The 20,450-nt window shown below is 42.0% G+C and overlaps 1 protein-coding gene across 3 annotated transcripts in view; it reads right to left on the bottom strand.

Moving 5' to 3' along the window:
• Pdzrn4 (PDZ domain containing RING finger 4) overlaps positions 1-20,450 on the bottom strand; it is a 375,018-nt gene that overhangs the window by 73,107 nt on the left and 281,461 nt on the right. For all 3 annotated transcript variants that reach the window (NM_001164593.1, XM_030248560.1, NM_001164594.1), the window contains one exon: positions 18,178-18,280. In NM_001164593.1, the coding sequence (NP_001158065.1) occupies positions 18,178-18,280 (103 nt within the window). The remainder of the gene's footprint in view (positions 1-18,177; positions 18,281-20,450) is intronic.

Here is a 20,450-nt window from a genome sequence, read left to right as displayed (position 1 = left end):
TAGATGCTTTTGATATAAGTATGGTGACAGTCTCATATGTATTTCTAAACTGATCAGGTTGCCCCATACCACACCCACACTGAATATGCACACCCTGTTTGTCAGCCACACTTGTACAGAGTGATTTAAAGGTCAGCTCATATCTACTAGTGCTTCACAGGAAGAAAGGCACATCTCTTGCTGGTAATTCTTCCCCTGGGACAATGGAGTGATGCTTTTCTCTGCCTCCAGGGCAGGCTTCTGGGATCCCGATATATTTGTTTTAATCAGATTTCCACACACTTCTTTCTAACATCTATCTTCATTTGAGAGTGTCTTACTTAAAAAATGTTATTTTTACCTTGTGGGCCCAAGGCTCGGCGCTAATGGCCTTCCCGTTCTCATCTCTGATAAGAACTAGATGCACAGTAAGTATTTGCTGGGCAGCACGCCTGCTTACAGGCTCTGGCTGGCACCTAAGTGGTAATGGTGCTGCTCCAGCATCGATGAACTACACTTTCCTCAACTCTGTTTCCACTAGCCTTCCAGATAACTCTGTGTAGATGTTTTCAGGCATCAAACTGCCCACAAACAGACCTATAAGTAGGTTTCACTCCCAGTGTGAAGTCATCTCAGTCACAGGCCAGACATCTTTCAACCAGGTGTGGAGTCTAGAAGCCATGCAGGGCTATTAAGTTATAACATTTACTTGAAAAATATATGTCGTATGACACTATTATAACACTTTGTCTATTATTTAACTTAAATAAATATTATCAACAGTTTCTTCTTTGGACAGGTAGAAAAACTTGAGGCTCAGTAGTTACATATCACTAAACTGTAGAATACAAATTGAAGTTTCTTGTGGTTTATTATGAATCTATCCAGATATCGTTTTTCTCTTGGTAAAAATGATATAATTCGATATTTATTTTGAGGGAGTGCATTTCTGAAGGAGTGTTGCGAAAATCAATGACTCAGTCATTCATAAAGGATGATAAATGAGGCCTTAATGGAAGGCATTTATTTCATATGGTTGAATGTAAGCAAAATAATGTAGGTGTGAGAAAATCTAGAATCTTTTTTCTTTTTCTTTCTTTTTTTCTCTTTCTTTCTTTCTTTCTTTCTTTTTTTTTTTCTTTGTAGGATTGATCTATTAGTAGTCAGGTTATTGGCCACATTGAATTACTTTATAAGGAAACCTATACTGTGTTGTCACTTTATTCAAACAGTCAAGATCACCAAGCAAAGTCATGGCAAGTGGCTCTAAGAGAGTTTTTGCACAATGGAGAGAAATCCCCGAGAGAACATTTCACCAGTTCAGCTTTGGGCAAACATGAAGAACATCGTCTGCCTATGGCGTGGCCAGAACTTGCTGATGCTTTTGTCTGTCTTCTTCAGAGATGCAGAGAGCACAGGGAGCAGACTGCTCAGTGTTGCCCGTGGATGAGGAAGGGAGCGGACTGCTCAGTGTTGCCCGTGGATGAGGAAGGGAGCGGACTGCTCAGTGTTGCCCATGGATGTGGTACCCTAGCTCTGTGAGGTCGTTTCCCTAGTGTATGCGGCAGTGGTTCTCAACCTTGCTAACGCAGAGACCCTTGAATGCAGTTTCTCCCGTTGTGGTAAACGCTAGCCATAAATTATCTTTTATGTTGTTACTTCAGGATTGTAATTGTGCTACTGTTATCAATCATAATACAACTCTCCGAGTTCTCCAACGGTCTTAGCTGGCCTCTGTGGAAGAGTCTTTCGACTCCCAAAGTGTTACAACTCACAGGTGGAGACCCATGGTATGCTGGGTTTTATTGCCTGAGAGGCTTTGCTTAGAAGACAAAAGTTAGGAGGAACAACTCCAAAGCATTTCGTCTGAAAGCTGTAGACCTCTTAGTGAACACCCTCAGCCGTGGATCCTGCCAACAGCTGGTCCTTGGGGTTGCTGGCAGGAGAGGGACCGAAGCTCGAGAGCCTTTCTGCTTTCTCCGGAGGCTGAGCTTTGATTATATTCTCTGCACGTTACAAAGCAGGAGACTTAATTTTTTTTTTCTCTAAAGAATCTAAAGAAGAACACTTAGTGGGCCCTCTATTTAGGGAGTCAATTTTCTTTTGAAAATTTCAGCTAAATTGCCCCCTTTATTCTTAAGGCATATTTACAACTTTTGCCAAAAGGATCCACAACTGTGTTTATTTGGCAGAGAGCCACAGACAAGTCAAAGGGAGGAAGGAAAAAAAAATCCTTTCATGATTATGAACTTCCGGGCTTTGAAAAGGCTCAACAGCTGTCAGTCGCTCCTCCAGTTACTCACAAATGCTGGGAAGCAGGTATCCTTCTAGGGTCTGTTTGTGTTTCAGACCTCTCTCAGGAGGTGGGTGGGTAAGAAGAAACCACAGTTGGTAGGATGCCTTAGCGTTAGTTTGTTTTATAAAGGGAGAAATACGTACCCTTGGCAATTACACTCTAAAAGAATATGTACTCAAATGCATGCCAGTGGGGAACTGGAAGAAAGAAACACCAGCGATGGGCCTTCTATTATGTTTAAAGTTGTCAAAGTGTTTAACAGAGGAGAAAACACTCTACCAGCATCTGCCATCGACCTCATCGAGGTCAGCTTGGAGCTACATGGGCTTCAGACTCCTTTGTCAAGCAATTCAGATAAATGTCTTTCTACTTTTAACTGTTCACCTTTCAGCTTGTCAAGAGGTCTACTTGGATTCTCTTCTGTCCAAATTCAATTTAATTGCTATTATCCTAGGGTCCATATTCATGTTTTTGTTCAGTTTTTGTTCAGTCTCCATGCTCGATTTCTGTGGCCGAATTACCAAGAAGCCTTTTACATTTGAGAGGCATTTCCATCCATCCTATAGTTGTCCCTTTAAGCCCACGTGCTTTAGTATTCAATAAGCAGGCTACAATCTCTGTAACCACAGAGATTATGTATAAAGGAAGGGATTAGGGGGATGGGAAGGATTTATCAAAGACGGAGAAATAGAACAGATACTTATGGATGTATAGGGAAGGGAATGGAAGGATTAAACAGAGAGAGAGAGCGAGAGAGAGAGAGAGGATAAAGGAGTGAATTCAGAAATGGATTGCTAAAACTAAGGATCATTTGAAGGGTTGTATGAAACCTACTATAGTAAAACCTTATTAAGATATATACATAAATGAAAGAAATCGATATCGAATTACCATAGAAAGGAAGAGACAAGGTGTGGGGTAGTGGACAGTGGATTGTGCCACCAGACAGAAAACTTGATAAGGTCGAGTGGATTCAGGAACCTCAGCAATTCTCATAATTGAGAATGGTAGGCATTTAAATCTACTCCCAACCAGGTTCCTGTCGTGGAACACATGATCAGGACACCCTATTGAGAGGACAGTGGCAATAAGTCATGTAGGGATAACAGCTGAAGCCCTTCCACATGCAGAGGAGTCATCCCTAACATCTCAGACCAAGGTCATAGAAAACATCTGCCTCTAGATCCCAACCCACCTCCAAATGTTTACAAGGTCCTATCCACAGGGAATAAAGTGCACGAGTTATTTCAACAGATATCGTCTGAGAGCGCCTGTCTTACTGAGCTGTAACAGTCCAGGGAAGAGTTTTCTCTTCCAAAGCTGTCCTTGCTGGATCTTGACTTGGACTAACTAGCTGGGTGTGCAAGCCTGACCGTAGCCAGTTCCTGGGCAATGGCCTTGCTCCAGCCTTCCCTCACAGAGTTGTAATTCTTTGGCTGCTCCATCCAGGCCAGCCTCATGGAAAAGGTCTCATGGAAACCTCCCTAAACCCAGGCTATTTTCAAGGCTACTGGTTCCCCTCTACAAATTGATGGTAAGACCATATTGCTGAAGACAAGACTTACATAGCAAGTCAGCAAACACGGAGAAGTGGTACCTAAGTAGGACCTTTACCCCTACCGACTTGTGTTAATGATATTGGAAGGTACCATCTGCATGCTATCAGAGGAGATAAACAAACATTAACCTAGCTAGAAAATCTTCAGTCTACAATGACGGTGTAGCTGCAAGATTATCTGGTGCAGTAGTGGCACAACAGTTGTGAGAATATCCAAGCGCTATCTAATAGGATTTAAGGTCTATTCCACAAGATGGAACCCATGTCAGGCACTGTCTGGGTGGCTGTGGTGTTTTGAATACGCTTGGCCCAGGGAGTGGGGCTATTTGGAGGTATGGCCTTGTTGGAATAGGTGTGACCTTTTTGGAGGAAGTGTGTCTGTCACTGTGGGGGTGGCTTCGAAGCTCCACCCGATGTAGAAGAGTCAGTCTTCTCCTGTCTACCTTTGAGTAAAGATGTAGGACTCCTAGCTCCTTCAGTCTCATATCTGGCTGGATGATGCTATGCTCCTACCTTGATGATAATGGACTGAATCCCTGAACCTGTAAGCCAGCTATAGTTAAATGTCGTCCTTCATAAGAGTGGCCTTGGTCATGGTGTCTGTTCATAGCAGTAAAACCCTAAGACAGTGGTCAAAACCTGAGACTAAAATAGCCATGGACCTAGGGGAAAACCAAATACTTTTATTCTGCTAAACGAACACGGTGATAAAACACCTCCTAATGACATTCTGCAATATGCTTAGATCAGTGTCCTGCTCAGCCATCACCAAAGAAACTTCTCCAGCAGTAAATGGGAACAAATACAAAGACCCACAACTAGACAATGTGCAGAGAATCAGACACCTCGGGATTTTTGTCTTTAAAATTTGGTCTTTGAAAAAAATGTGATCTTCTGAGATGGAGAGATGGCTCAGCCATTTAAGGTTAAGATAACAACTAAAAACACACAAAATTGATCTTCTCACTCAGGAGAGGGGAAGGATCAATGGCTTCTGGAAAACAAATAGAAATATGGAAAGTGAATATCGAATATCAATGGCAGTAAGGCTAGGCAGAATGATATGAAACCACAGGCAAGGGGGCAGAAGGGCTGTGCAACTTGAATTTTGGCTCTTGAGTGCTTTTTCTGTAGACCTCCACCTTGTAATAAGGATTGAGAGTCCAACAGCATCCTCTGTAGTAAATCACCAAATATGAGCATGCTGCCTTATGTGGGTTAACTTCAGGAATGAGGCTTGTTATTAAGAATATGGTGATGCATATAGACTGTATATAGATTGCAGATGCATAAAAGTGATGATCAACTTTGTGCTAGCACAGACTATCTCCTGTTGCATTTCAAAATAACACTTTCTAGTGTTTCACCTATCCACTTTATTAAGGCCACTAACATCCTTCTCTGTGTTTAAAGTGAGCTTAAAAAAAGGCAGGAGACCATTTGCTCCATTCCTACCCTATTAACTGACAAAAGTGGTCATAGCTTTGTGAGTGTGTTTGTATTCTGTGGTTTGGCATATTTAATGAAACCCTCAACCATAATTTCCAATTTCAAGTAGAAAACTATGATCATATTTTCATTCATAGTTAGTTTGGAGAACAAATGACTTTTAGGAAAAAAATATGAGGGCATCTAAAGGGTTGCAGCATTACTTTCTCATTGTTATTTTTTTAATTGAAAATAGAATCTCCTCTCATATGATCCCTTTAAGATGTACACCCTTGATTTGTTTGCTTGCAAGCGTACTTAAGATTTAGCCACACAAATCATTCTAGCATGCACTTCACACTTGGAAGAAAGATGCGTAAGACAAGGTCCCTTGGGCTGAAGCGGGGCAGGGACTTAGAATGGGAGCAAAGCAAAGTCACACACATTAGCAAGTAGAAGAGAAGATAGAAGTTGGAAGTTGAGATCCAGGGTTGCTTCAACTGTAGCTTGTTAAATATTTAACAATTAAAATAGTTTACTCTTTGTCTTCCTATTTCTACCTCCACTGAGTGGGAAGTAGCCTGATGCAGAGAATTAAGACCAGAAGAGAGAATAAGGACTCTCCCATTCAAAGGAAAACAAATACACAAAAGTGATCAAGGCCAACAACTTGCTTGGTGAACACCATGCAATGTGTGTATGGGTTCATCGAATCCTAAATGGTGCTGGGTCAGGGGAGGTGAACACAAGAAGAAAGAAAGAGCCTCTGTGTGCCATGGCTAATACATTTCCTAATAAAGGCTTGGATTTCTCAGAGTGAAACATTCAAGGATTCATGAAGCTGCAGCAAAAGCTATGTCCACCTTCTTGGGATACCAGTTTGTAGAAGCGGGGACTGGGATTGAAACAAAATGGTACAGACGATGTGTTATACCTGTGGTTATACAAAACCCACAATGCATGTGCTAAAGAATGAAATGCAAATTTCACATCACTGTAAAAAAAAATAAAAGACTAAAATCATGCATAGAATTGCTCTTGAGGGCATACACAGAGATGCTGGGCAACCAGCACATGGTCCTCATTAAGCCTGTACCAGAGAGCACCATGCTGTGCTGCTGGAAGTGAAGAGAATTGCAAGAGAGTTCTCCGAAGCCTGGGATGATGGCATGAAATGGAGACAAAGCAGGAAGCATATGGGCTGCCTGCAGAGATGCTCAAGACTGAACTGAGATGCTGTCTCAGTCAGGGTTTCTATTCCTGCACAAAACATCATGACCAAGAAGCAAGTTGGGGAGGAAAGGGTTTATTCAGCTTTCACTTTCCACATTGCTGTTGATCCCCAAAGGAAGTTAGAACTGGGACCCAAGCAGGGCAGGAAGCAGGAGCTGATGCAGAGGCCATGGAGGGATGTTACTTACTGGCTTGCTTCCCCTGGCTTGTTCAGCTAGTGCTTTCTTATAGAACCCAAGTCTACCGCCAGGGATGGCACCACCCACAAGCCCCTCCCCACCCCTATCACTAACTGAAAAAAATGCCTTACAGCTGGATCTCATGTAGACATTTTCTCAACTGAAGCTATTTCTCTGTAATAACTCCAGTTTGTGTCAGGTTGACACATAAAACCAGCCAGTACAGACACCTTCCCAACAATGAAGTGAAAGGCTGGAAGAAATCAGAGCTACAGTCAATTCTCTGGTGTGGGCTACTTTACCTAGACATATTTATTATTATTATCTTATTATTATTTTTAGAAAGAGAGATCTTGAAGTACCCAAATACCCAGGGAGTCTAGCAAGCTGGTAAATGCCAGTACCAAGTTACAGAGCTATGCCGTTGAAGGAATCACTAAATAACACCAGGTAGGGGGGTAGATTGGGGAAGCAAAAGAGCTAAACCTGGCAGCAACCCTTGGTTTCCCGTATAATGCCTTCATATTTTGAAAATGAGAGCCCATTTCTATTTATCACGGGGTTTTAATCAGCCATGCATTGTGGGCTCAAATTTTCATATACAGCTAATTTGGAAGTAGGTACATGAAAACATTATCTATAATGTTAATCCCACTTGCTACACTGATAGGAGTATTAGTTTCATAAAGTTAATATTTAATTCAAGAATCATTAAAATTTAATTTTAATGTTTGAGTTGACACAGATTTTACACATTTTGGAGTACCCTGTACTGTTTCAATTATACGTACATACAGTGTAATACTCAAATAATGGAAATCATATTTATCTCCTCCAGTATTTCATTTCTTGTGATGAAAAAATTTTAAAATAGTTTCTTCTAGGTTCTTGAACTACACCACGCATGGCACCTATAGTCCCCCAATGTGCAACAGACTACCAGTTCTCCCAAGCCTCCACAGCTCATTTCCTTTGATCAATATTTTTCCATCATTCTCTTAAAATTTATTAAATAAACATTACATGACAAAAGGGAAAGAAAGCCAGTGACTATTAGTTAGACTGCTCTCACATGTTACTTGTGATTTTGAAAACTTAAAAAAAATATATATATACATATATACATATATATATACACATATGCATATATATACATATATTTGAAGTTAGTGAATAATTAACATTGATATATGAATTTCAATATGAACTTCTTCCCATGAAGACAATTCTGAAATATAGACAAAGGGGTTTTTTTTCAATTTTTTATTAGATATTTTCTTCATTTACATTTCAAATGCTATCCCGAAAGTCCCCTATACCCTCCCCCCGCCCTGCTTCCCTACCCACCCACTCCCACTTCCTGGCCCTGGCGTTCCCCTGTACTGGGGCATATAAAGTTTGCAAGACCGAGGGGCCTCTTTTTCCAATGATGGCTGACTAGGCCATCTTCTGCTACATATGCAGCTAGAGACACCAGCTCTGGGGGTACTGGTTAGTTCATATTGTTGTTCCTCCTATAGGGTTGCAGACCCCTTCAGCTCCTTGGGTGCTTTCTCTAGCTCCTCCATTGGGGGCCCTGTGTTCCATCCAATAGATGACAATGAGGATCCACTTCTGTATTTGCCAGGCACTGGCCTAGCCTCACACGTGACAGCTATATCAGTGTCCTTTCAGCAAAATCTTGCTGGCATATGCAATAGTGTCTGGGTTTGGTGGCTGATTATAGTGGGGTAGTCTCTGGATGGTCCATCCTTTCATAGACAAAGGTTTATGCATTAAGTAGGAATAAAATAAATAACCAACACAATAGTAACCATAGTAACAAGAAGGTCATACACAGAGAAGAGGGACATAATATACTATGTCCCACATAGGAAGGTATGTCACACATAGGAAGGTATGTCACACATAGGAAGGTATGTCACACATAGAATGGTGTGCCACACATAGAATGGTATGTCACACATAGGATGGTTGTCACACACAGTATGCTGTGTCCCACATAGGATGCTATGTCACACACAGGAAGGTATGTCACACATAGGATGCTATGTCACACATGGGATGCTCTGTCTGTTTCAGGTGGCACATGTGCACATGATAGGACTAATAGCTTGCATTTGAGACCTCTACTGGACACAAGGTAGTTAGTATAATCCTCAGCTAATGACATACCCTCTGTTTGTATAGAATGCACTATATGTCTTTACTTAATACCAGTGAACACTGCTAACCAATCACAAAACAGCATTTAATCACTTAATCTGCAGCTTATATCCTCCAGGAAGGAGGTGAGGAACTATAAATGCCCAAGCAAGTCACATTGCCTTGAGGGTTTCAGTATTCATTTTAAAGACAATGTAGTATGGTAGAAGAAAAGAATCCAAACTAAATTTGTTTTCTCTATATATTTTTAGTTAAATATCCAGTGTTATATATATATATATTACTTTGTAATTTTCTCAGACTATACCAACTATTTGAAATTAGCCAATGTATATGAATTATGCATAAAGATGCCCAGAACCTAAAGCTAAAATGAGATACTCCATGGAGAGCAATGCAGTTTACTCCCAGTTGATGCGGTGCAGTACTGAACATGGAGTGTGCATTCCTGTGAGTGCCATGCTCATCCTATAAACACTCATACCATGTAGGCTGGAATGCTAGTAATGGTAAGATCCATTAAAAATTGAAATGACTTGACCATGCATCTGTCCCATGTTGTTTATGGCAGCTGCAGTCAAGAAGCAGGAGCTAACAAATGAGTCTACAGTCAACCCTAGCTCTCCCTGAGACGCTCCCATTGTGGGACACAGAGATTCACGACATTACTCCCAAGGTCTACTTAAGAAATGGAGTTAGCACCATGTCCATACCGCTTGTTCCTTCCCTTCTACAGATCCAATGGTGTCTCAAAGGAAAACTGGAATCCCAGTACATTTGCCTCACACAGTAGGGGAAGTGTTTGTCAATTGTCCACTGTTGTATAGCATTTAAGATGTCAGGAGTGTGGGAGGTGGGGGGGGGGGGTGATATGTAAATATTCACCTTAAACACAACCTTTCACTGATACCTTTAACGAACACAAGGCAATCCTCTGTATGTGTATGTGAGTGTCTTCAAACACAAAGAGCATGTTGGCACTTAGGTATCATTTATGCACATTTATACAGGTGCTGTACGGAATCTTCATCTTATAACTAGACTCTTGGTGTAGTGCCTGTGTCCATGGTTACCTTGTTGAATAACTAACTTGGAAGGTTCAATTTGCTTTCGCTGTTTGCTTTCCAAATAAGGCTGAGTGCCGTTATAATCAGTGAGGTGAGACGCAGATTTGCCTCATGTTTGTTATAACCCAATCAACAGCAATACTAATCTCATTTTATTCTGCAAGAAAGCTCAAATAATTACAATAACTTGGATGACTTCTCAACCTGTGGCCTCATTTCATAATCACGCTTGAAGGAAGACTTCTTCTTGTTCCTAGTAGGCTCTCACAATTTAGAAAAAAATGATTCAATTTAATAAACATGGGTGTTACAGTTACAAAGCACTGACTTGCTTCTGCCTGAAATATTAAGATTATATTATATGTGATTCTAAACTGTCAGCCCTAATTAAAGTTTGATGGATATGAAGATTAAAGCAGCCTTACAAGGTATTGGTCAACTAGAATATATCTGAATGTAACAGATAGCTACATTCCAGGACTGTGCAGAACAAACCAGGGCATGTGGTCCTAGGCACACTGAACCCTACATTTCTCACCTGCATGAACTAGAACATGGATTTAGCACAGTTTACCTGATTAAAAGTGTCATGTGAAGATGGTGACAATCGTTCTTCAGTTACTATGTGGAAGATGGTGACAACCGTCCTTCAGTTACTGTCTGGTGAAAGGCCATGCTTAATTTTCTTTATTTAGATTGTCAGATTAGCTGAAGTATTGTGAGGAAAACAAAGAATTTCACATTGTCTTTCAAATTGCTCTGTCATATTGTATTCCATATTGTTACTTCTCCTCCTGCTAGACTCAGCACTGTTTGACAGACTCTTCCCAGTGCTCACATGGTGACCCATGACCTTCTGCAACTCCAGTTTCAGGCCATCAGACAGCTCTTCTGAACTCCGAGGGCTCCTGTACACATGTGGTGTGCATATATATACTCAGGCACACACTCGTGCATAGTCTAAACTAGAATAAATTAATGTTGAATAAAACCACCAGAACTTATCTCAAGATGAGGTTATTCAAGAAGAATACAACTGTGTGGTGTGTGCCTGTAATTGTAGAACTCAGGGTTGAAGCAGGAGAATTAGAAATTTGAGGCCAATGGTAGCTAGACCGAGACACGGTCTCACAAAACAACAGACAAAAAATAATTGCATATGGCTGGAACTCAAGGTAGGAAATAAAGAGCAGAAACCAATTACAGAATGAGGTACCAAAGCTCTGGTGGGAAAAATGGACTTCTAAGTGAGGCCACTGTGGAGTGCCCCTGAAAGAACCATCTTGAGTCTATGGTAGAGACCATCAGAAGGGGAATCTAGAGATGAAGAATCCCACGAGCAAAGACATAAAGTGTGGGAAGCCCACACTTTTCGTTGAGTACTGCTGAGGTGAGGAGTCTTGTGTTCCTCATACCTAGAGAGACAGGATCATGAACAGTGTTCATAGGACATTCAGTGCCAGGCAGATTGAAAACAAATTTGGGTGTTTGGTCAAGATGGTGAATAGACAACAATTCAGCAGAAGTACACAGTAATTACATTTGGTCTGACAACTTTGCTGATGACCACAGAGACAAAGAACTCGCTATCTGAGACCAAAGCCTGGCCTAGAGACAGGATGATATCTCAGGCCAAGGAACTGCAGTTGTCGGAAGGGAAGATGTGTCACCGAGCCTGGAAGTACAAGTTCCAATATATGACAAGTCACAGGCCTTCAAGATTTCAGGGAACATAATTAAGAAAATGGCAGGCACAGAAGAACATTAGTAGAAACGAATATGAGCCAACTCCACATGGATACACTAATATACTGCTTTTCATGTTCAAGTCATAAAAACGTTTTCATACTTCATCTATATCAGGGTTCAGATCAAAACCATTTCCATAGCCTTACTCTTACTAAGGGTACTTCCCTAAAAGATTGTTTTGGTTCTTTTTTTAAAAATTTCTATGGAGTCAGTGGTTTAAAATTTGCAGCAATTATTTTGAATATTTCTTGCATGTCTATAAAAGGTAATAGACAGGTGTAAAGAAAGAGGCTGGTAGGCTGGTGAGCTACACCCTAGTGAGCTAACAGTTCTGAGTACTGAATTCTTCAAGTTTTCTCTCCTATTTCCCCTGTGCTCTATGAACTACCAGAACACACAGATAGTCCTCCTTATGGCCTCTCCATCCATGATGCTTCAGATCCAAACTGGCTCCTTTCAGCACTGGTTCATCAGCAGCTCCCGCACGTGCGTGCGTGCATGCATGCGTGCGTAAGCACGCTCTTTGGTTTGCTATTTCACTCATGTTGAATGAGCACTTTGTGTACGAGTTATGAGGGAGGCACAGTGGTAGGTTAAAGTATGTATCAAATTTGGGCTAGAGAGGTGGCTCCAGGGTTAAAGTGTGTACTCTACAAGTGTGAGGACCAGAGTTCAGGTCCCCAGAATTCTCACAAATGTCATACAAGCATGGTTGCCCACCTATAATTTCGGCACATCGAAGGTGGAGACGGGATCACTGGCTCAAGCTGACTAGCCAGACTAGCTGCTTTATAAACTCTGAGTTCAACGGAGAAACCTTGCCTCAAATAATAATGTGGAGAGAAAGCCACAACTCCCAATAACAACCTCACGCTTTTTCATGCATGAACACATACTTTTATGCACATGGAACCCCACAGGAGTGACCAGATGTCTACAGTTCACACACACACAAACACACATACACACACACAGAGAAAAATTGTGAAATTCATACCAAGTATAAGTTTTATAAATTTACATAATGATAGTTAATATAGATAAGAACTATATTTTATTTTTAACTTTTGGGGGAGGGGTTCTCCATTTTTGTCCCCTCCTTAGAAATACTGAAACAGAACTGATATCAGTATGAAAACAAATGACTCGAAGAACACGTGCCTGAAAGTGGGAGGACATTCTTGTCATTGCAAGGTGGCCCTGCTTCTCTTAAATCTCTCTTACAGACAGAAGAGGGGAAAGGGTCTCATCCCCTCAGAAGCTGCGCCATACAGACAGCTATGGGCCTGCAGAATGTTCATTTCTTTCATCATGCAATGTTTACTGAGGTTCCACTCTGAGGTAGACGCCATGATGGGAAGGATCAACAGGATAGACAGAGTTCCACTTTCACTTAGAAAAACACTCAGTGCTCAGCACGGTAAACTGGGGAGACTTCTCTGAGGCAACCTTGTAACTCACGAAGGTGCTCAGAAGGATGACTGGTATCTAATAAATGATACTCCTGTCTTATAGGTGTGTGTGTGTGTGTGTGTGTGTGTGTGTGTGTGTGTTTGCATGTACATGTGTGTATGTATGTGTCACTGTGTGTTGGAGAGGATTCTGCATACCTCATAACTCTATTATTTAACTGTGAGAGAAATATGATAAATTTAAATTCTCTCAAATATTCCGCATCTATCTAGCACCAAGAATCACATTTTGCAAAAAGGCACCAAGTGCAAAGGTTTCCTTTAGCTGTGTTTAAGTCTTATCAAGGGGAAGCTAATTAATATGCTAAATGCTAATTCTTTTTTATGCACTGGCTAAATTTCAGTTATCATGTACATAGACATTTGGCATCTCCTTTCCACTTCCAATCTCAGCTTAAATACATTTTAAAATTCCTCTTGCTTCTGTTTTGTGACATTCCTGGGGACAGTACTTAGCTCAGGCTTGTGCACTTGTTACCTCTTGAGCTTAGGGAGAAGTTGTAAGTGGTTTCAATTAGCACAGCTAAATTATAAATTTCTGAAAGTCCAAAATCGTAGATTGATTTTTTTCCATGTATTGCAATGAGATATGTAGTAATCCGAAAATTTTACCAATTTCTGACTCTCCCACCAGCCCTGACTTTTGAGATTTAATGGCGGGTTCCACAAAACCAAAACACGATAAAAGAACAATGAAAAGCGGCTTCCTCCCTGCAGCAAGCAGAGGCAAACACATCTTTGTTAGAAGTGAGAGGGAGAACGAACGCTATATTTCTTGGAGGCTATCCTGTAAATTATTTCTGGTGGAGGCTGGATTTGAGACCTGCTTCTGACTTGCTAAGGGCTATTTATGATTTATTTCAACCTTGGCTTGCTCTAGGGGAAAAAATGAACAGGAAAATAAAGAACAGAAGCCTAGTTCCCTGTGATACTCTGTCAGGAAGCCCCAAACTCTTAAAACAAATAGGTACAATGTTTAAATTCATTCCCTCAAAAATAAAATTAAAATTATATATATTTTTTAATTGGAGGATGAGTGCCATGGTTTGTTTGTTTGTTACACACCACACACACACACACACACACACACACACACACACACACACACACACACACACAAACACACTTAGAAAGAGAGAGAGAGAGAGAGAACAAATTTCAAGGACTGAATCTTTTGCTGCTGCAGAGTGGTCCTCCGAGGAGATGTTCTCAACTACAGTGGGGGAATCTTAAACCTAGTCAAATATTTTTTCTTAGGGAAAGTAGTGATAGGTCATAGTGAGGTGTGGGTATCATTAATGTTCTATAGAGATCCCTAACACACTAGGGTCACCATAATGTTGACACGTGGTCTATAACATCTTCAAAAAGCCATTCACTCTCCATCTAGGCTCTAAGGGCAGCTGTGTGTCTATCAGTTCGAAAGATCTGAATGTTTAAAACAGCCCATATGTGTGTTGATAAAATAGATGACTTCTGTTCTATTGGGCCAGTAAATCACATACTAAAATCTCTACATATGTACTGATTAGATACCTAATCAGCTCTGGTTCCAAGTCTGTCATAAGTCGGTCTGTATAAACATGCCTAAAGACGTGCATGCTCTGCGTTGGAGCCAGCACCGAATGCAATCCTTAGAAGTTAAGAGAGTGCATCTATCATGATCATCACAAGGGAGGCCCACAGCTATGTGCTAGTAGGTTTTATCCTATCCTGTTTTTTAAAGGCAGGAGAAAAAAAATACTACACTGCAAATTGTTTGACAGCTCTGAGGTAAGGCACAGTTACACAGATACACAGACATAGCCTCAGTGCTGCTTAGACGTTATCCTCACAAACTGTGCCCCGCCCATCTCCAGCTAACCAGAGGCTTCCCTGCTGAATGTTTCGCTCCTCCCTTGCCACGCCCATCACACACCAGAGTGTTCTTGTACAGAGGATCACAAGCTGTGCCCACACCCCCAATCCCCCCCACCCCCGCTACAGCAACTTCATCTCAGAGTCAAGGTATAAGGCCACTCCAGAGAGCATCTTCGCACTTTGCCTCACCTCCTCCCACCCAAGCCTTCAGCAGGAGCAACCGGCTCCCTTTTTCCTATTTATTGAGCTCCCTACCACAAGCCTTGCAGTGTTTTGACTGAAAAAACATTCCCTATAATGTTGCTTTGGGCATTTCAGTGCCTGGTCTCCAGTTGGTGCCCCCTGTTTGGGGAGGTTTAGGATGGGTGGCCTTGCTGGAGGAAGTGTGTCACTGGGGCTGGTCTTTGAGAGTTTAAGCGTTTTGCCATTCCCGGATCACTTTTTGTCTCTCAGCTTCCTGCCGATAGTTTAGGGAGTGAGGTCTCAGACTCTGCCCCAGCCACCATGCTTCCACTCCACCATCATGGGCAATAGTCTCCCTGTAATCTCAAGCTTGGTCGTGGTATTTTACCACAGGCATATAAAAGTAGCTAACGGAGTCTGCTTGGACCTTTGATTTGCACTTTCCTTTCTGTAAAGTTCCCCTCCCCCCCCCAATGTAGCTCCATCTCTCCATTTCTCTGGGTATCACGTGAGAGAGGACTTTCTGGCCACCATGTGTAATGTAGGAACAACCTACCCTGACCTCACGAGTCTCCCCCCTCTGTGATTCACTTTATCTGTTCTTTACGCTCCTCTCAGCCTTCACTAGAATGCATGTGTTCATTGTGCAGCTTTCTTCCCTACAAATTAAGCTACACTGGGACAGGAGGCCCTGAGCATCCACCAAGCTCATACTCAGCTGTGTTGGTTTCCTAGTACAAATCAGTATGTGTTTGTGTGCATGTATGTGTGCGTGTTGTTTATGTATTTGTGAATATCTGTGTGTCCTCCCTCTCTCTCTCTCTCACTCTCTCTCTCTCTGTGTTGTGTTTTGTGTGTGTGTGTGTGTGTGTGTGTGTGTGTGTGTGTGATCTCTCCCGGCCTCTTTGATTGCCAGAGTGATGTGTACGCATTCTGAGCTGGATCCCTCTCTCTGACCACTGAATCTTTCTTCTGTAACTGGCAAGTGCAGCTCATTCCCGAAGTTGACATCCATCTCACTCTCAGATGTATAGGGTGTATACATCTATAGAGATAATGAAACCTTAGAGAAACTTAGCTCATTTCAGCTGGTAACAGAAACACAGCATGTGTAGGCTTTCCTGTTGAACATGCAAAACATGAAGACAGGATTAGCATCTGTTGATCTGCCCTCTTTCCCCTTGAAAGCTGTGTGTCAGACAGGCTCTGGTAATGGCAGTAGGTGAAGCAGATTTTGGGCCAGGAAGGCTGCTGTGTGCCACTCCTATGTGCTACCATAGTAAACTGAAGAGTTCCGGATAGAACAGCTATTTTCTGCTGAATTAGGTGACCCATCCTTCAGGGATTTGCTTGTGTCTCCGTCTGTGTTTTAACCATGCACGATGCTCTCGTGTGTATGTGTTTTCAGGGCTGAAGACTGTCATGGCAGATGGTTTGCTTCCTTATTTGAGTTTCATAAGAACACTCTTTACTTCAGTCATTCAGAACGGTACCTTTGGCAACCAAAATCACAGCTGGCAACTAATTGATGACGATGATGGTGTGATTAGTCAAGATTATAAGACTGTGGAGAATATTTAGCAATGACACTGTCTCGATATTGGCAACTACTAAGGATAGATACGACCAAAATGAGGGTATAGTCCAGCCCCAGTGAGCCCCATGGAACTGAAAGGATGTGTCCCTGTTATGGAATGTCAATGACATACTGATTAATTAAGAGATTCTTTGCTATTAACTTGCTAAGCTTCCCCCCAGGTCCACCCAAAATATTATCTTATTTCAATAAAGCTGTAAGACACATACTAAATGAAAGTCTGAAGTCATGTAGGAATTCCAACTCTTAAACCCCTATGCATTAACTGAAAACAGTTTTATTACAATATTCGAATAGGTGACACAAGGCTGCCATTTTTCTTTGTAACTAGGTGAAATGTATTGGGTGCCTTAGTGCATGCCTGTATGTGAACAAGTTTCTAAAATTGTTCTTAAGGGAGAGGAGGAGATAAAACTTCAACACAAACGACAATGACAAAGCTCAGATATTAGGTGTCACTGCACATCTTCTGAACCCCAGGTGCGGGGAAAATAATGATTTCCACAACCACCAGAGATGACTTATGCAGAGGGAAGATTTCAAATAAACGTCTGTTTGCTTTCGGTGAGCTTCACTGAGTTGGCCTTATTTGATTTCAGAGCCTCCTCAGGGCGAAGCCTGCAGGATTTCCTGCTTGTAAAATGGAAAGAACACTTTGCTGAACTTGTATGACATCATCTGAGGCATTAAAGGGCAGAAAATCGCGGGTGCTCTGCCTGTTTGCCAGCCTCTTCTCCTCCTCAATCTGCTGCGTTTCCAAATGTCAAAGCCCACCAAATCCAAGATTTATAGACCGCAGGGGTGGCAGAAATATCAGGATAAGCCCTCTAACTTTTGTGAAATGTTTTAAGTGATCATGAGATGGGCTTTGGGCAGTGTTGCAGGCTGCGCATGGATCGCCTAATATGCAACGCGAAGACTAAGCAGTTTAACTGCTGTTGACCAGAGTCTTATTCTGTTTCTAAAACAGTCAGGAAACTGCTCTTTCCAGGTCAAAACTGAGTCATAATACAGAGAAAACAGTTATGAAAGACAATACCTTTAAATTAATTTTACCAATTACTACCACGCTACACAAGGAAAACAATAACTTCCTTTTTAGACCCTAGAAACTCACTTATATTAAAAAAGGGTCAGTGTAGCTGCTATAAAATACATATGTACATATATAATATATAACACACACATATATGTGTGTGTTGTAAACAAATTGTTTTCAACCTGATGGTGCACACATATTTTGCAAATCTCTTAAAATATGATAGACGAATAACCAATGCCAAGCTACTCAAAAGATCTTATCATAGGCATATAGTAGACATACTATTTTGGAGAGTAAAGAAATTTCTGTGTTATGCAACACCCTTCCGCCATAACTTCGCGAAGAAACATGAAAGGACATGGTCTTGCCTCATATTCAAAGTCATCTGCTCTGTCTGCATCAGCGGGCAAGCTGGAGACGTACTCATGGTCTTCATAAAACCCATGCTCCATCGGATGAAGGGAGTGGCAGCTGTGGGGGATACAGCAACAGGCAACAATGGGTCACAAGGACTGCTTCCATGATTAAAGTGGAGTTTAGAATTTCATCTCGCGCCTTTCTACTTTGGAGTAAGTTTGCTAGCTAAGGGATCCTGCCTTCAACCGACGCACTTGCTTTCCTTTCTCTTCATGGGTGAAGCCCCTCAATTCTGAAGGCTAAGGGGGAGGCTCTGGCTTCTAGTTCCATTGTGTGATGAGACCTTCTTCCCCTTTGATAAAGGGCATCCACCTAAATAGCAAAAAGCATTCCAGGTGGCAGCCCGCTGGCAGTGTGGACATAATAAGTTCAGTTAGTATACTAAGACTAGTTCTCCTCTCCTAAGAGGTGAGGTCTATGCTGATGTCCTCTCACAAGGTAAGAGGTAAGTGCCTGCCTGCATTTAAAAAAAAAAAAAAACTATTACTGCTATGGCTGCTGGTCTGCTAAAGTCAAGCAATAGGAGCCCAAATAGCAAACGCAGTATGACAATATGATGTAGTATCCTGGCTGATGGTCTACCAGGTAGGTACACCCCCTTCCTATGCAAACAGCTAAGGAGAAGGTGACAACTGTCTGGGCATTGATGTGTTCCCCTTGCCCTTCAGATGTAAAGAAGGGAACACTGCCATAAGAAAACCCTTAGCCATTGCTGCAGACATCTCCTGAGTGCCTACCGAATGCCAGGCTCTGTGCCAAGTGCTGGAAACATGCTCGTGCACAAAATCCAATTCTCGCCTTATTAAATGAGGAAGGCAACAGAGTGGCAATTCTAGAATAAGACAATAATTAAAAGGAAGATATGGATGCTGTGGGGGGGGGGGTCATGTGGTGTGGACAGAGATGCTGCAGCAAAGCCGGGGACTGCGGGACTTGGGGAAAGCGTCTTGGCCTATGAATTAAGGGATGCTAATCTTAGAAGCTAGACCCTGAAAGTTCTGGCAAAGGACCTTTGCATGTGTCTGTCTCCTCCTCTGCAGCACCAGGATGGTAACAGTAAAGGCACTGTGTCCTAAGGCTGCTGGGAGGTCTCAGTGACACAGCAATGTAAAACTGTGATATTTACCCGAAATGATAGATAATAGAAGTTAAGTTTCTGCTCTTTCAAGAAAGCATTTTCTGCAAAGTCGCTCTGCATCAGGATGTACTCATGAATTTCACTGATATGTTTGTCTACTTGTGGCTCATTCCTATCCCAAAATATAAATACTAGGAGCTACTGGCTTTATGTCTGTTCATACTTTCATTTCTCAAACCTACTCCTGTGCCTGGTATCAGAACATTGTGTAGCGGAGCAATGAACAGAACACACAAAAGCACGGTGTATGCTATCTTGCAGGCTGAGGTCTTGTGGTGGTTTGTATGTGCTTGGGTAGGGAGAAACACTAGTAGGAGGTGTGGCCTTGTTGGAGTAGGTGTGTCACTGTGGGTGTGGGCTTAAAGACCCTCATCCTAGCTGCCTGAAGTCAGTAATCTGCTAACAGCCTTCAGATGACGATATAGAACTCTCAGCAACTCCTGTACCATACCTTCCTGGTCACCCCCATGCTCCTGCCTTGATGATAATGGACTGAACCTCTGAACCTGTAAGCCAGCCCCAATGAAATGTTGTCCTTATAAGAGTTGCATTGGTCAAGGTGTCTGTTCACAACAATAAAAACCTAACTAAGACAGGTCTTAAGAGGCACTCTCAGAATCTTGCTTGCACATTAGAATTGCCTCAGGGAGTGTTTGAGAACTCGTTCTTGCTTGAATCTGCTCTAAAATTTCTTAATTAACTGGTTAGAGGCCCCACTGAGGCTCCTCCCGTGTTCCTTGGGGTTCCCAGGTGAGCCCATTGCACCTGTGGCCCTCGGAAAGAGCCTATGCAGGTAACTAATAGTCTGAGACTGGGCACAGTCACGTGGGTCTCATACAAATAGAAGCTGGAGTAGAGAGAGCAGTGAAAATGCAGGCTAAGGGGACACGGTTGCTTTTATGAAGCAAACTCTATACAATGTGGGAAAATTACTCAACACGGAGAAAAAAACTGTATGGGGCCAAAACCAGACAGGTGACGTTATTTAAATAAAATACCCCACCTTTACACTTTGTAAAATTGGGAGGAAAACTCCTTTAATTGCTGCTTATTTCAGAGTGCTCTGTTTACTCTGTGAAAGCCAGG

The sequence above is a fragment of the Mus musculus genome, chromosome 15 (assembly GCF_000001635.26).
Source record: "Mus musculus strain C57BL/6J chromosome 15, GRCm38.p6 C57BL/6J".
NCBI classification, from domain to species: domain Eukaryota; kingdom Metazoa; phylum Chordata; class Mammalia; order Rodentia; family Muridae; genus Mus; species Mus musculus.
This window is presented reverse-complemented; position numbering and strand designations above follow the sequence as displayed.